We start from the raw sequence: 18,082 nt of genomic DNA, 5'->3' as shown, positions 1-18,082 counted from the left end.
AACTCATATTAAAGAGTACCAATCGCCAGACTATTTATTTCAATAAAAATCTTCCCATAAGATTATATGTGCATTTAATATATTTTAAGCATGTTATATACCTGTAAAAGCCTCCCTTGTGTAGACAACCAAGAGCCTTAAGATTGCTGCTGGACACTGCCATCTTGGATGTGATGTCAGCAATCCCAGCAGACTCAGATCTGTCACTCAAGTGTCACCCAAGCCCGGCAGCTACATAAATGGTTATGCAAGGTAGTAAGAGCACAGGTAGTGGAGCTGTGCCAGCACAGACAGTAACTAGACACACCCAGAAGAGGGGATGGCTATGACATGCAGGGAGAGAGGGGTCTCTGCTAGGGAACTGACTATTGAAATGCTCTAGCAAACTCAAAGGCACATTGCAATTGAATATAAAAAAAATAATGTATGGAGAGGAAAAACACAACAAGTCCGCATTTCAAATACTTGACTTTTCTGAGAAATATGTTAAACTGGTGGCAAGGTCTCTTTAAAGAGCACTACCAGGAAACGTGAAATTGTAATGTGTACTTTTAATGGGCTCCATGAAAATTTGTAACTGTACTAAAGTCTGATACTCAACTTACCTTACAGTGGTTGTAAAGGCTAAAGGTTTTTTTTTATCTTCATGCATTCTATGCATGAAGGTAAAAAACCTTCAGTGTGCAGCTCCACCCCCCAATACTTACCTAAGCTCAATCACAATCCAGCAATGCGCACAAGACCCGAGGCTCTGTCTCCTAATTGTCTGAGATGCAGCAGCAGGAGCCATTTGCTCCCACTGCTGTCAATCACAGCTAGAGAGGCGGGAGCTTGGGGCGGGGCTGAGCTGCGCTCTCTCTGTCTTATGGATGCAGAGAGCTGGCTCGGGAGCGAGCACGCACAAGTGCTCCCACAGAAAGTGGCTTGCTATGGGGGCACTAGGCGAGGGGGAGGGGCCCAGAGCATCAGCGAGGGACCTGCGAAGAGGAGGATGTGTGCTGCTCTGTGCAAAACCACTGCACAGAGCAGGCAAGTATAACATGTTTGTTATTTTTAGAGTGGACCTGAGAACTGAGTGATCAGCGGTCACATGATCGCTGAGTTCTCAGGCTTACAGCTAGCGAGGGACAGCTAGTACATCACACCAATGCTGCAGCAGGGAGATAAGTATGTATAGTGTTTTTTTTTACCACTCCCACACTTCCCCTTTAACTGTGATGGACAGACAAGTCCCTTACATGACCTCTTAAAATAAAAGCATAAATCTTTAAATTCATTTATGAGTCTGCTCACCTACCTGACTCCCTAAAGGATGGCCTAATCAATAATTCACGCTAATGTATGTCTAAACGCACAGGAAATCACAAACAGAATTAGACCAGCTTTACAACTAATTGCACTTCCAGGTTGAAAGGCTAGACCAAGGTTTACTGCAATTCCCTTAGCTCAGCACTTCTATGGGGCTCATTTAAGTTTCTCCTATTTTATTTTATTTTTAACCCCTATGTTGCTTTAGCTTTTTATTCTAGCACAAAGAGACACCAGAGTGTACTGGTATGGTGAAGCCCTTATCTATGTTTTAGAGAATAAAGTTAAAATAATGACAATTTCAGTTGCAAGTTGTCTTATCATACGGTATGATAAGTGATCAGATAGTGATGTGTGATCACAGGGAGCTGTGTATGTCCACCAGTATGCCAAGACAACATTACAGTGGCAATACACCCACCATCCCACTTCCTAAACAGCCTGAATATTTCAAGGTGTGCTGAGACTTGTAGTTCTACTGCAAATGAATAGCTATACATAGTCCATCTATGGTCCAAAGCAGCATTTCCTAACCTTTACACCCTGGGGGAACCCTTGAAACATTTTTCAGGTCTTCAGGAACCCCTGCTAAAATTATTATACCTACAGCTCACGGTAGTATGACCAATAAGTTGTAAGAGCGAAAAAGTTTTAAGTAAAAGAATAAAATAATGTGGCATATCTGGAGTATTTGACACCCAGGGCAGATAATATATTTTACATCCTCCTTCTCTATATGACGAAATTATTTTCAGTAATTATTGAAATTATGTGACTTAAAAACAGTAAGAAGAATCGTTGTCCTATAAGCCGCACATCAATACAAGACCCTGTGTATAGAGTGTGAAACAGCCTCAGCCCAGGCTCCAACCAGGCCACATCCCCCTCCAACGCGTTTCGCCCTGCCCCCGGGACTTAGTCATGGAGAACTTTTTATTTCCCTTGTATGTATACTTGGAGTTGGGACGAGCTCCGTCCTTGCCTACACTCCCAGTAGTTGAGAGGAGAGGACCTGTCAGAGCCTCAAGAGGCACCCACAATTCTGGTACTGGTTCACAGAAGAATTGTGGCGTCTCCCAACACTGGCAGTCAGTGTGGAAGTGCCCCCCTTACATTGGTGGTGAGTGGAAAATTGCCCCCCTTGCATCCACTTTACTCAAGGAACCTCTGGTAACTTCAGGAGAGACTGTAGAGTCCCACAGAACCCTGCTTGATAAAGGTCTAAAGCAAACCATACATTGATCAAAATTAGGTCGGTTCAGTATGGACCAGATGAATTGCGATCAGCGTGTGACAATCCCCGCTCATCATAATTTGATCGTTTGTATGACTTCAGTTGAAGGGACATGTTGGGAAATTTGTATCTATCTGTGGCTGCAGCCATTCATCTGCAGTCAATATTCGGTGTATTCTGACAGCTGTGAGTGCTGCTTTTAGAATATAATGTCCCAGTTGGCATGTGGGGAGGATTCTTACATGCACCTCATTTGTGTGGATGAAGGAATATATATATATATATATATATATATATATATATATATATATATTTTTTTTTTTTTTGTTCAGCTCATTGGTTAAATGGAAAAAAAATGAACCCTGTATGGCCAGGTTACCGCCACATTGACTCATTTTTAACAGCACAGTGCAATGCAATAGTGTGCAGTAAAGCTGGCCATATATGGATCAAAATTCAGCAGGAACCGGCCAAGCTTCAATCCATGTATAGGCAGGGAGGATGTACATGAGTTGATTTCCAGAATGACTTCTGTACAACCACCCTGTCGGATTTGCCCTGCTCAATCAGTGCCGACGGCTATAGCCAGCAATGCTGATCAGTGTATTCTGATACAGATACATCGAGTGTGGTAATGACGGAATTGAGGTTTTTTTTTTTTTTTTTTTTTTATCAACCCGCTGGTTGAACCCAAAAAAAATGACTCATCTACGGGCTGCCTTATCCATGACAGTTAACCAGATCACCGTTGAATGAAATCTGTAGACAAAGAGAAGTTGAATTCTGGTTAGCTGGTATTTGAAACTAGGGCTGAAACAACTAATCGATTAATCGACAACTAATCGATTATGAAATTAATCGATTACCATTTTCATAATCGATTAATCGGCCAGTAACATAATGGGGTTAAAAAAACTAAAACGAGCCCTTTATAGTACAAAAAGAGCAAATAATCGCTACTGTAGATGTTACTTTCACAGTTCTACAATAAAAAAATGAACCCCTTACAGTAGTGATTATCAGCTTTTTTTTTTTTTTTTTTTTTTTTGTACTATAAAGGGCTAATTTTAGTTTTTTTTTAACCCAATTGGCCAAAAAAAATGCAAAAATGTAAATCGCCGCAAAATCACGTGCGCAAAAATCAAAACGCACAGCAAAAAGCACTGCAGAAACAGATCGAAAGCAAACTGCCTAGGTGTGTAGCGAGCCTTATTCTGGCCACACCGATCAATTTTCAGACGAGAATATTTAGGCGAAAAGTCTTTGTACATTCGCTGAATGAAAGAATGTTGTTTTGAAATTTTTACTTGTTTTCAACATTCTGTTTTTAAAATGAATGTAATTTCTGAAAGAAAACCACATACACTGTCTGAAAATTCCTTTGACCAAGAAGTTTTCTATTTCCAAATTTTCCTGTCACTGTGGTTGAAAATGAACGTCGACTTGACCCCACTAACGATTAGAAAATCGAACGAACGTTCTTTAAATGAAATTTTTTTTTTTTTTTTGGAGGAAGACATTTGATCTCTGAGTCTGATAATATTTATCAGATTCACCCTTTAATAGTATGTACAGTATATCTCTTCTCTAACAGTTTATACAGTGTATCTCCTCTAATAGTATATACAGTATATCTCTTCTGTCTGTTATTCTCAGAGTGGATTAGATATTTTGCTCCCTAACCATATAGTTGGTTATTTATATTTACCACTGCATAGAGATATTTAAGAATAAATTGCCTTTTTTTTAAACTTTACATATTAACTAAATTATATGCCACTTTTTTTTTTTTTTTTTAAGGTTATTAACCGATTAATCGATTAATCGAAACAATAATCAGCCAACTAATCGATTATGAAAATAATCGTTAGTTGCAGCCCTATTTGAAACGACAGAATACTAAACCTAACCAGTTTTCATGGTAGAAGGATAATCTGGACAAATACTGCAGGTACTATAGCTGTGTGATGATCAATATAAGGGTGATGATTAACCCACCTCTTTTACAATGGAGCTCGCTTCATCTGCACTGAATGCGTTCTGTAATATAAAACATATATTATTATCCACAGCAAGACAAGCTTCAAAACACTGGCAGATGCAAAGTAACAAAAATATAAAATATACTGATTAGGAAGCATTTCTGCAGCCATGAAACAGGACAGAAACAGGCTTATGCAGTCTAAGCCTGTTGCACTAATCCATAGTATCAATCATATATCAGCTGGAGAGATGGTCTAGTTTTATGACTTCTCACCAAATATATATACGGAAAAACAAAAATAATGCCTGTCTTAGAAGATTTATGTAATAGTTGCACATGATCATGGTCACAGTGAAGCCCTGAAGCACTAAGATTTCAATGTTTCATTTTAAGCCTGTTTATTAGTATGCTGTTCTTCCCTTGTCTGCCCATTCCAAACCTATTACAGAACATACAGTACAACTTAAGACCATGAGTATTAAATGGAAGAATGAATTACATTTATATCCCTAATTAAAAAACTGGCATGAATATATTTTGTAAACTCAAATGTTTGGGAGCCTGAATCCTTGCTTAAAACAGAACGCAAGCAAAATAAAAAAAATAAAATAAAAAAAATAAGAAAAACATGAATTACAATGGAATTAAAAAATAAAATAAATCAGAAATTTTCCCTGCAATGCTTTCTTCTGCCACTAGATGTCCTCAGTCTGATGGCCAGCAATATTTAGCCCACATCCTCTGAGTCCAGGTCATGCTGGGCTCACCTCAGTCTGTGACTGGACAGTAAAAGGTGAAGCAGCACCGTGAGGAGCTCATCTCCCTGTCAGACTGCTTTCTCTTTCAATCAACATGCTTCTTGTCAGCAATAACCGATTGGCTCCTTGTGCTGCTTCTTCCTTTCATACTACAGCCCCATTGTACAGGGACTGCAGGATACAAGGTCAAATTAAATTTGAACTATACTCACCTCCACTCCAGCAATACAGTGTCCCAGAACTCCTTCACCGGCCACTGACATCTTCGGCCAGTCTTCTTCCAGGTTTCCAATCTTTGGCCAATTTGATTGGCTGGGCCAAGATGTAGTCACTTCCACTCACGAGCGGGAGTTCATTCATCTCAGCAAATGCCAAAATTGTACATGCATCAAACACAGGAGGATGCAGAGTAACAAAATTTAAAAGAATAATGATTAACCACTTCCGGACCACCGCACACCGATGTATGTCCAAACTTTAACGGTGGATATCGTTGTTATGGCAGCAGCTAGCTGCCATAACCCCGGTATCCCCGTTTTTGTGCGGCGGCCGGCTTTCTGATAAAAGTGGTCTCTGCGGCAGATTCGCCGCAAGATCACTTTTATCGGTGGCGGGAGAGGGCCCCCCTCCTCCCGCCGCGATCCGGTGCCCTCTGCCGCTTACCGGAGCCGTCGGTAGCAGTGGAGGCGATCGCGTCCTTCTTTCTTCTGTGCCTGGAGACGAGTGAGGCTAAGATGGCGCCCACTCGTCTCCATGATACTGCTGGGCGGAAGGGACGTCAAAACGTCCCTTCCGCCCACGCCTCTTAAAGGCATATTTTTTTCAATGTCATTTTTTTAAATTACTTTTTTTTTTGCATTTTAGTGTAAATATGAGATCTGAGGTCTTTTTGACCCCAGATCTCATATTTAAGAGGTCCTGTCATGCTTTTTTCTATTACAAGGGATGTTTACATTCCTTGTAATAGGAATAAAAGTGACACAATTTTTTTTTTAAACCGTGTAAAAATAAATCAAATAATGTAAAATAAATAATAAAAATGAAAAAAAAATTTTTTAAAAACCCCCCGTCTCGACGAGCTCGCGTGCAGAAGCGAACGCATACGCGAGTAGCGCCCGCATATGAAAACGGTGGTCAAACCACACATGTGAGGTATCGCCACAACCGGTAGAGCGAGAGCAATAATTCTAGCCCTAGACCTCCTCTGTAACGCAAAACATGCAACCTGAAGAATTTTTTAAACGTCGCCTATGGAGATTTTTGAGGGTAAAAGTTTGACGCCATTCCACGAGCGGGCGCAATTTTGAATCGTTGGGTATCAATTTACTTGGCGTAACATTATATTTCACAATATAAAAAAAAAAATGGGCTAACTTTACTGTTGTCTTATTTTTTTTTTCAAAAAAGTGTTTTTTTTTCCAACAAAAGTGCACTAATAAGACCGCTGCGCAAATAGGGTGCAAGAAAAAGTATTGCAACGACCGCCATTTTATTCTCTAGGGTGTTAGAAAAAAAGAAATATATATAATGTTTGGGGGTTCTAAATAATTTTCTAGCAAAAAAAACTGTTTTAAACATGTAAACACCTAAAATCCAAAACGAAGCTGGTCCTTAAGTGGTTAAAAAGCATTTTGCAGAAACAGGTCTATTCAGTATAAGCCTGTTGCACCAATTTATAGTAGTTATATATATATATATATATATATATATATATATATATATATATATATGTATGTATATATATATATATATATATATATGTATATATATATATATATATATATATATATATATTGTATATAACGTATATACTCTGTGCAGCTTAGTGTATAATGTGGACAGGCAGGTAAGAAACTTTAAAGTAGATCTATGTGGGCAAAACTTTTTTAAGTAAGGGAGAGTTATAACTCCTGTGAGATTTTTTTTTTTTTTGCCATCTGTGTCCCATTGCAAAGATTTCCCTTTACTTCCTGTCCCATAGCCAAACAGGAAGTGAGAGGAAATCCCTGCAAATTAAGGGAATTCTTTGGGGACCCCCAGGTCACCAGAACTAGTGTCTCCATTGGAAGATTTCCCCTCTTTTACTTTTCTGGGGACAACCCAACATTTGTGATTTTCTTTTACTTTCACTTTCCATGAAAATAGTAAACAGGGCAAATAGAGGGCATGAGACTCCTTACCAGGGGTATGGACAGCAATAAAAACCTACAGGGGGATTTGGGGTTGGGGACAAGGGGGTAGTTTTCCTTAGAGTTCAGCATTAAAGTAGTATTAAACCAAGCAGGTAAACAGGACAAATTGCGCTAAAAATAGCGCCTGCAAATCGACCTGAAAGTGCCGCTGCTTTGTCTCCAATGTGAAAGCCCTGAGGGCTTTCACACTGGAGCAGTGCGCTGGCAGGACGGGAAAAAAAGTCCTGCTAGCAGCATCTTCGGAGCGGTGAAGGAGCGGAGTATACACCGCTCCTTCACTGCTCCTGCCCATTGAAATCAATGGGGCACCGCGGCTATACCGCCGGCAAAGTGCCTCTGCAGAGGCGCTTTGCGGACGTTTTTAACCCTTTCTCGGCCAAATACCGCTGCTAAAACAACAGTAAAGCGCCGCTAATAATAGCGGCACTTTACCGCCGACGCTCCTCCCGCCCCAGTGTGAAAGGGGCCTTAATGCAGGAGAGATGTGGGAGGATTTATCAAAACTGGAGTAGACAGAATTTGCAGCAGCTGTGCACTGATTCAGTCTGCTAGAGTTCTCATAAATTATAATATGTCTTTTCCTTTTTTTCACTTTGCGGTACAGACATTGCTGCAGGTGAAAAAAAAAAAAACTGTCACGAAAGGCAAAACTTTTTTTTTTTTTTCTAGTTTTGGATAGAGTGGAGAGGGATTAGAACCCCTGTCAGCTTCTATCGCTGTCTGTGTTGCCGTTAGGCTGATTCACCCTCTATATTTGTCCTGTTTACCTGCTTTAATACTACTTTAATGCTGAACTCTATGGAAAACAGCACCCCTTGCCCCCCCCCTCCCCCCAATCCCTCCCTCCCTTCCCCATTGCAGTGGAGCTGCCATGGAACTGCAAGGGATAAATGCTTATTTAGGTCTGGGGAACCAGGGAAACCTTTACTTACCTGATCCTCCACTCTCGGGGTCCCCAGAGGCTTTTCTCCCCTGAGCTCTGACATCATCAAGTACAATGCAGGATGCATAGCCTTGCATTGAATGTGAGGATAGTGAGGGACAGCCCACAAGCTGGAGCATAGAGGAGGAATGGGGAGCCAGTGGAGCGGAGGATAGGGTAAGAAAGATTGGTTTTCCTGTCCCCTAGACATAAACAGGCACTTAAAGCCCAAGCACAGAAAAAATGAAAACCCCTCCCCCCCACTGCAAGGGTTAAATGCTTAGTAAGTCTAGGGGGGACAGAAAGAGGGAGCATTATTTACTAGGTTCTGTGCTCCGATCAGCTCCAGTGCTGTCCTCCTCTCCCCAAAGCTCCGCTCTGCGTCCTCACGCCCCATACCAGGGCTATTAACCCTGTATTGTATGTGGTAGGGGCAAGCATGCAACCTCGGTTGAGAACAGGTTAGAGAGGACGCTGCGGGGGACCAACTGGAGGGACCCCGCTGGAGAGAGGAAAAGATAATTAATAAAGCTCCTTCTGCATCTCCCTGGACTTAACATTTAACCCTTGCAGTGAGGGTAAATTTTTTTTATTGTGCCCAGAGTTCGGCTTTTATGTATACAGTGCAGGGGCAGCCCCGCTGCAGGGGAGGATTTAAAGTGGAAGTCCATGCAAAAACTAAAATCCCTGCATCTATAGCCACCAACATTCTAACACTAAACTATCTAGCCCTGAAAAGAAAAAAATCAGTATACATACCTTTTCTACAGGTGATCCGACCCGATCTCCAGCAGCGGAAGCTCTGCTGAGTACACGTCCAACAACAGCTGTGAAATGAATGGGAAGTGACGTCACCTATAGAATTACTATGGGGCTTCCGTTGTCAGACGTGTCCTCTGCACCCACCTACACAGCTAAGCCGCGGCTGACAGCTCAGTGTGGGATCAGAACTTCCACCGCTGGAGATCGGGTCGGATCGCCTGCAGAAACGGTATGAACATTTTTTTTTTTTAATAAGGGATAGAGAGGTTAGTGTTAGAATGTTGTTGGCTATAGATGCAGGGATTTTAGTTTTTGCATGGACTTCCACTTTAAGCTTTAGGATCAAAACAAATTTAACATCAGCATAAAAAATATCCAAATTAAAATCAGGAAATAAAACTGTTTTAACACAAATAAAAGAAAAGTCTGTCCCTCTACAGTAACAATGGCTCCCAATCTGAACATTCACATCTGTGCTCCTTGATTTCCTAAGCAAACCAAATCCAACGTCTGCTGTGATTCTAAGACGTCCCCGCCAGCATGGCAAGCTGCATCTGTGCTGCACCAACATAGTGTCCCCATTGTTCCAATGTCACAGGCTGCTTGCTGTATAGTAGTGTGCAGAGGGGTGCACTTACCTCTGCCTTGTTCTGATCCTCCATGGTGTTGGGACAGGTGCAGCCAGAGGTAGATCCTGTTCTTCTATCTATAGCTCTGCCTCTGTATTCTCATCTGATGTCTAGGATTTAGAGGAAGACCTAAAAATAAACATGTATAAACATTTACACATTCATCTCTTCTGAGCTCTCTGCCTCTCTGCCGTCCCACCCTGGCTTCCTGTATTAAAGTAATGCTGTCATTGTGAAGAGGAGGAGCAATGATCAGGAACAGGGCTACAGCAATATGAACAGGAAAATGACAGGAGGCATACAGTACACAGACTTGGGGGAGCTGCTGCCACCTGCTGGTCAGAAGGCATCATTCCAATCATATACCGCACACTGTCACATGTCAGAAAAGGTTTCAGGAATGCTTATGTTGGTCATATAATCCACGTGTGTTATTGTATTCAGGGATTATTTTTTCATGCATCTTTATCACATAGTTTACAGCTATTATTCAAATAAAAGGAAAAAAAATCATATAATGTTCCATTAAACATTAAAGGGATTTACTGCAAAACTGCCTAATGCAGGTAGGTTTGCCACCTTTTCTTCAAGCCAAATCCGAACGCTTTTGCGCCGCATGGCAATTTTTTGTAGTACACGCTATAGGATTGTAAAATACCTTGGGTTACCCAAAGAGCATAGCTCCCAACTGTCCCTGATTTCGAGGGACTGTCCCTGATTTGGAGCAATGTCCCCCTGTCCCTCTTTCCTCCTCATTTGTCCCTCATTTTGGTCTGATCTATATAGTTGTATATAAAATGCATTTTTTATCTTTCAAAAAGTGTTTCCCAGTGCTAAACCTTTCATTCAATTTCTAAGTTGCTGCATTTGTACATTTTAAAAGCCAATATAAAGGAATAGTAGTGATAAAAAAAGCCCTTGTGAATTTAATTAACCTTTTTCTTGGGTTTATTCTCCTTTAAGAGGGTGTGACAGGGGGTGTGTCCTATGCCTACATACGTTTGCTGCTAGGTGTCCCTCATTCCCATCTCAAAATGTTGGGAGGTATGAAAGAGAGTAGTAATGGGGTGTGCTACGGTGAACAGAGGCTGTGGCCAAATTGCATTAACAGTGGGGGGGGGGGGGGACTTAAAGGGGCATGGTTAAATAAAACAAAAGCATTAGTGTACCCATAAAATATGATTCAATTAATAAAAGAAATGTCAGTTAAAATATGAAAATAGCCTACCTTAAAAGAGGACACTGTCAGCCAGTAGAGCAGTGGACAGTGTCAGAATATCAGTAGGCGGTGTCAGTAGGGCAGTGGATGTTGTCAGAAGGGCAGTGGATGGTGTCAGTAGGGCAGTGGATAGTGTCAGAAGATCAGTGGACGGTGTCAGAAGGGCAGTGGATGGTGTCAGAAGATCAGTGGACGGTGTCAGTAGGGCAGTGGATGGTGTCAGTAGGGCAGTAGATGGTGTCAGTAGGGCAGTGGATGGTGTCAGAAGATCAGTGGACAGTGTCAATAGGGCAGTGGATAGTGTCAGAAGATCAGAGGACGGTGTCAGAAGGGCAGTGGATGGTGTCAGAAGATCAGTGGACGGTGTCAGTAGGGCAGTAGATGGTGTCAGTAGGGCAGTGGATGGTGTCAGAAGATCAGTGGACGGTGTCAGTAGGGCAGTGGATGGTGTCAGAAGATCAGTGGACGGTGTCAGTAGGGCAGTAGATAGTGTCAGTAGGGCAGTGGATGGTGTCAGAAGATCAGTGGACGGTGTCAGTAGGGCAGTGGATGGTGTCAGTAGGACAGTGGATGGTGTCAGAAGATCAGTGGACAGTGTCAGTAGGGCAGTGGATGGTGTCAGTAGAGTAGTGGACGGTGTCAGTAGAGCAGTAGATGGTGTCAATAGGGCAATGGACTGTGTCAGTAGAGCAGTGGAGAGTGTCAGTAGAGCAGTGGACGGTGTCAGTAGAGCAGTGGATGGGGTCAGTAGAGCAGTGGACGGTGTCAGTAGAGCAGTGGATGGGGTCAATAGAGCAGTGGATGGGGTCAGTAGAGCAGTGGATGGTGTCAGTAAAGCAGTGGACGGTGTCAGTAGGGCAGTGGATGGTGTCAGTAGAGCAGAGGACGGTGTCAGTAGAGCAGTGGATGGTGTCAGTAGGGCAGTGGACTGTGTCAGTAGAGCAGTGGATGGTGTCTGTAGAGCAATGGATGGTGTCAGTAGAGCAGTGGATGGGGTCAGTAGAGCAATGGACGGTGTCAGTAGAGCAGTGGATGGTGTCAGTGGGGCAGTGGACTGTGTCAGTAGAGCAGTGGACGGTGTTAGTAGGGCAGTGGATGGTGTCAGTAGAGCAGAGGACGGTGTCAGTAGAGCAGTGGATAGTGTCAGAAGATCAGTGGACGGTGTCAGTAGGGCAGTAGATAGTGTCAGTAGGGCAGTGGATGGTGTCAGAAGATCAGTGGACGGTGTCAGTAGGGCAGTGGATGGTGTCAGTAGGACAGTGGATGGTGTCAGAAGATCAGTGGACAGTGTCAGTAGGGCAGTGGATGGTGTCAGTAGAGTAGTGGACGGTGTCAGTAGAGCAGTGGATGGTGTCAATAGGGCAATGGACTGTGTCAGTAGAGCAGTGGACAGTGTCAGTAGAGCAGTGGACGGTGTCAGTAGAGCAGTGGATGGGGTCAGTAGAGCAGTGGACGGTGTCAGTAGAGCAGTGGATGGGGTCAATAGAGCAGTGGATGGGGTCCGTAGAGCAGAGGACGGTGTCAGTAGAGCAGTGGATGGTGTCAGTAGGGCAGTGGACTGTGTCAGTAGAGCAGTGGATGGTGTCTGTAGAGCAATGGATGGTGTCAGTAGAGCAGTGGATGGGGTCAGTAGAGCAATGGACGGTGTCAGTAGAGCAGTGGATGGTGTCAGTGGGGCAGTGGACTGTGTCAGTAGAGCAGTGGACGGTGTTAGTAGGGCAGTGGATGGTGTCAGTAGAGCAGAGGACGGTGTCAGTAGAGCAGTGGATAGTGTCAGTAGAGCAATGGGTGGTGTCAGTAGGGCAGTGGACTGTGTCAGTAGAGCAGTGGACGGTGTCAGTAGAGCAATGGACAGCGTCAGTAGAGCAGTGGATGGGGTCAGTAGAGCAGTGGATGGGGTCCGTAGAGCCGTGGACGGTGTCCGTAGAGCAGTGGACGGTGTCAGTAGAGCAATGGACAGTGTCAGTAGAGCAGTGGACGGTGTCAGTAGAGCAATGGACGGTGTCAGTAGAGCAGTGGATGGTGTCAGTGGATGGTGTCAGTAGAGCAGAGCACGGTGTCAGTAGAGCAGTGGATGGTGTCAGTAGGGCAGTGGACTGTGTCAGTAGAGCAGTGGACGGTGTCAGTAGAGCAGTGAATGGGGTCAGTAGAGCAGTGGATGGGGTCAGGAGAGCAGTGGACGGTGTCAGTAGAGCAGTGGACGGTGTCAGTAGAGCAGTGAATGGGGTCAGTAGAGCAGTGGATGGGGTCAGGAGAGCAGTGGATGGTGTCAGTAGAGCAGTGGACGATGTCAGTAGAGCAGTGGACGGTGTCAGTAGAGCAGTGGACGGTGTCAGTAGAGCATTGGATGGGGTCAGTAGAGCAGTGGACGGTGTCAGTAGAGCAGCGGACGCTGTCAGTAGAGCAGTGGACGGTGTCAATCGAGCAGTGGATGGGGTCAGTAGAGCAGTGGACGGTTTCAGTAGGGCAGTGGATGGTGTCACCTGTGAGAACTGTATATATGGATGGTGTATTGGGGGGTGAAAACTGTATATACGGATGGCGTATGGGGGGGTGGAGAACAGTATATATATATATGGATGGTATATGGGGGGGTGGAGAACTGTATATAAGGAGGGTGTATGGGGGGAACTGTATATATGGGGGGACTGTATATATGGATGGTGTATGGGGGGAGAACTGTATATATGGGGGGACTGTATATATGGTATATGGGCTCTAACGAGCAGGGCCCTCTGATCCCTCCTGTATTGATTTGTATTGTAAGTGTACTGTCTGCCCTCATGTTGTAAAGCGCTGCGCAAACTGTTGGCGCTATATCGCTATATAAATCCTGTATAATAATAATAATATGGGGGGGGGAACTGTATATATGGGGGGGACTGTATATATGGTGTATGGGGGGAGAATTGTATATATGGGGGGACTGTATATATGGATGGTGTATGGGGGGGATTGTATATATGGGGGGACTGTATATATGGATGGTGTATGGGGGGGAACTGTATATATGGATGGTGTATGGGGGGGGGGGGGATTGTATATATGGGGGGGATTGTATATATGGATGGTGTATGGGGGAACGGAACTGTATATATAGGGGTGACTGTTAATATGGATGGTAAATGGGGGGGACTGTATATATGGGGGGGAGAACTGTATATATGGGGGGACTGTATATATAGATGGTGTATGGGGGGGGGACTGTATATATGGATGGTGCATGGGGGGAGAACTTTATATATGGGGGGGCTGTATATATGGATGGTGTATGGGGGGGGACTGTATATATGGATGGTGCATGGGGGGAGAACTGTATATATGGGGGGGCTGTATATATGGGGGGAGGACTGTATATATGGGGGAGAGGACTGTAAACATGGGGGGAGGACTGTATATATGGATGGTGTATTGGGGGGAGAACTGTATATATGGGGTGGAATGTATATATGGGGGGAACTATATTTATTGGGGGACTGTATATATGGGGGGGACTGTATATATGGGGGGAACTATATTTAAGGGGGGACTGTATATATGGGGGGGACTGTATATATGGATGGTGTATGAGGAGGAGAGAGAGAACTATATGGATGGATAGTATATGGGAGGGGGATGGCAGAACTGTATGTATAGTGTATGGGGGGAGGTGAGAGTAAAATTTACCAATTTAGGGACTTATTTTTATTTTTTATTGTTTTTACTAGTAATGGCGTCAATCTGCGATTTTTAGCGGGACTGCAACATTAATAAATCTAACCCCAAATTGCAGTGACATTATTACATAGATCATTGCTATAAAAGTGCACTGACCAATGTAAAAATTACACTGGCAGAGAAGGGGTTAACACTAGGGGTTGATCAAGGGGTTAAGTGTGTTCTCTAGGTGTGTTCTAACTGTAGGGGGATGGGCTGCCAGGGACATGACAGAGATCTCTTTCATGTCCCCTGTCAGAACAGGGAATTGCCTTGTTTACAAAGGTAGATCCCTGTTCTGCCTCTGTAATAGGCGATCGCAGGTCGCCGGCACACATTAAGTCCGCCTGACCCACAGGCACGCTCATGCAGTGTACAGCTATGGCGATTTGTGCAGGAGAGCTGCCGCCATATAACAACAGTGGCTGGTCGGCAAGTGGTTAAACGTAAAAGGGATTTACCACAACACAGCCTAATGCAGATAAGGGGAATTTTTAGATAAAAACAAACAAAGCAGCTCTGAATAGATAGTTGAATAAAGCCCTTGCTATAGGTGTATATGAAGCCTGACTGGAATACTCCCAGCATACTTGCCAACAGTCCCGATTTTCCCAGGACTTTCTCGTTTTTGGGACCCTTGTCCCGATCGGAGCTCGTTCTGATTAAATTCCCGGGATTTTGCCTTTGTCCCGGGAAATGTTTTAGGCAAAAACGGCCGGCGGGCTACAAAAAGATGGCCGCTGCCGCAAGGTCTTTTTCCCAGTGTGTTCAGCGGAGAGGGGTGGGGCAGCCAATCGGCTTCTCTCTTCAATGTACAAGTAGACAATTCTCTTGTACACTGAAGCCTATTGGCTGCACGGATCGATCAGAGGCCCCTCCCCTCTCCACTGCACACACGAGAAAGCCGGGAACTGTGGCTGCTAGGGACAGACACATGAAGGGGGGGCTTTGCTCCGCAGCTGGGGACTCTGATATAAGGAGGCCGGCTCCGCCGCTGGGGACACCAGATGTAAGGAGGTCGGCTCCACTGCTGGGGACACAGATGTAAGGAGGGGCTCCGGTGCTGGGGACACCAGATGTAAGGAGGGGACTCTGCTGGGGGCACCTGATGTAAGGAGGGACTCCGCTGGGGGCATCTGATGTAAGGACGGACTCCACTGGGGGTACCTGATGTAAGGATGGACACCGCTGGAGGCACCTGATGTAAGGAGCGACTCCGCTGGGGGTACCTGATGTAAGGAGGGACTCTGCTGGGGGCACCTGATATGACAGACTCTGCTGGGGACACCTGATGTAAGGGCGGACTCCGCTGGGGACAACTAATGTAAGAACGGACTCCACAGGGACACCTGATGAATGGACGGACTCCGCTGGGGGCACCTGATGGCATCTGGTGGCAGGCAACGTGGCAGGTGACACGCTCAGGGCTCCCACTGATTCTGCATTATGGTGAGATTAATAGAAATAATGCACTTCAATCATCCTGACACCATAACAGCCATGGTGCCAGGATGATTGAAGTGCTAACAACAGGTGTTTGGGGTATCTTTATCTGCTGATTGTTAAACTTTCTGAAATACACATATTTTTATTGTGGTGTAGGATATGGGCCTGCTGTCCCTCTCTCTCCCTCTCTCTCCCTCCATCCCTCGCTCATCTCAGACTCTAACCACTCCCATTTTGAACCACGCCCCTCTAAGTCACACCCATTATTTCACCTAAACCACACCCATTTATCAGTCCCTGCTATGCCACACCTCCAAACTAATGCCCCGCCCCCTGATTATAACAAGACTCCGCCTACAGTGTCCCTATACATTTATTAACAATGTTGGCAACTATACTCCCAGGATGTTGCTAAGTACTCCCAGGACGTTGCTAAGTGAGGCCTAGTCACTGCTCACCTCCACAATCACAGAAGTGAGCTTTCAAACGCTGAGCTCAGAGCTACTACATCAGGGGAGAGAAAGAGTATGTGATGGGGTTTGATTCATAGAAAAAGCTCACTCCTGTGATGGTGGAGATGAGCAGTAATGACTAGGCCTCACTTAGCAACGTTCTGGGAGTACTTAGCAACGTACTTAGCAATGTACTTACATCCTGTACCTGCATAGGCAGGTTTTTTGTAAAGGTGAACTATCCTTTTAAAGTTGTATTAAACCCAGAAGCAAATGTAGTGGGTGGCGCTCAGCCCACCCATGGCCCAGTAACCTCCTGCCGGCTGCGCCGCCACTGAAAAACAATGACAGGCTCTGAGGGAGAGCGAGCCTGTCAGCGGCTCAGGGGAATTTCTCCCCCTCCCTCTACTCAGTCTACACAGTGCGCCAAGTGGCACTGACATGAACCCAGCCACACCACTCTGCTCCCTCCCCTGCTTCCTTATTGGTGGGGGGGAGTGGACCAATGGTGGGATAGGACTCCAGGAACAAAGCATCATGGGACATGTAGGCCCCAAACACAGACAGCCCCAATGTAAATTCCCTGAGAGCAAACTACACACCCCAGCATACTCTGTGTGGAGAGAAAAAAAGGACTTGAAGATTCTGCCAGGGAGCTGGGCAGACACCACGAGCCAATGGAGAAGACCGGACCCAGTGGAGAGTTTTGCTTTAAAGTGACATTATAGTCTGAATTAAAAAAAAAATATATATATATATATATAAGTAAGTATTCTTAAAGTGGAACTTCACTTTAAAAGTGAAAGTTACACTTATCTTCCTCCTCCCCTCACTGTAACAATATGTTTTTGTTTTGTTTTTTTCTGGGGGGGGGGTACCTTTTTTCTGACAGGTACCCACTTCCACTTCCATAATTCTTCCCTAGGAGAGACATCACATGTCATCCCAGGAGGCCGAGGGACCAGTGTGAAAGCACAGCACGAACTTGCACATGCGCAGTGGGGAGCCAGCTGTGAAACACATCCAAGATGGCTGGGGATCCGAAGCTCAGTGAACAACCATCCCGGGTGAAGACAGCGCTGCACTCCTGGGCTGGTAAGTGTCTTTTTGTTAAAAGGAAGCAGTTACCGTATTTGTACCAAATTCCTTTTTTTTTGCTGTTGTGATCCAACTTCCTGTTACTGGGTGTCTACATTCATTCTTCATGACACCACTGTACTGTATGTAGAAATGTAGCCACCTTCTCTTGCTCACTGCTAACATGGACTAGGGATTATGGACTATGAACTATGGGATATGTAGTGTGCAAAGAGCAGTGCATTTGACCACAACTAATGAGCTCTGCTTGTTTCAAATAAAAAGGAAGTGAACTGTTCACAAATTTACTTGCCAAGAGTAGTTATCTTGGTTGATTGATAGAGATCTATTGATTTCTCCCTAAGTTTGGCCTTGTTGAACTTCTCTCTTCTACAGCTAGGTG

The 18,082-nt window shown here is 44.6% G+C and overlaps 1 protein-coding gene across 1 annotated transcript in view; it reads right to left on the bottom strand.

The window, feature by feature from the left end:
- DYNLT3 (dynein light chain Tctex-type 3) overlaps positions 1-10,076 on the bottom strand; it is a 28,843-nt gene extending 18,767 nt beyond the window's left edge. Inside the window, exons 1-2 of the mRNA XM_073616349.1 lie at positions 9,799-10,076; positions 4,541-4,582 (exon numbers count right to left, since the gene is read on the bottom strand). Coding sequence (XP_073472450.1) covers positions 4,541-4,582; positions 9,799-9,822 — 66 coding nt within the window. The 5' untranslated portion in view covers positions 9,823-10,076. The remainder of the gene's footprint in view (positions 1-4,540; positions 4,583-9,798) is intronic.
- Between the last annotated feature and the right edge of the window lie 8,006 nt (positions 10,077-18,082).

Source organism: Aquarana catesbeiana, linkage group LG02 (assembly GCF_042186555.1).
Source record: "Aquarana catesbeiana isolate 2022-GZ linkage group LG02, ASM4218655v1, whole genome shotgun sequence".
Taxonomy (NCBI): Eukaryota; Metazoa; Chordata; class Amphibia; order Anura; family Ranidae; genus Aquarana; species Aquarana catesbeiana.
Note: the sequence above shows the minus strand (reverse complement) of the source record. Positions and strands in the feature narration are given on the sequence as shown.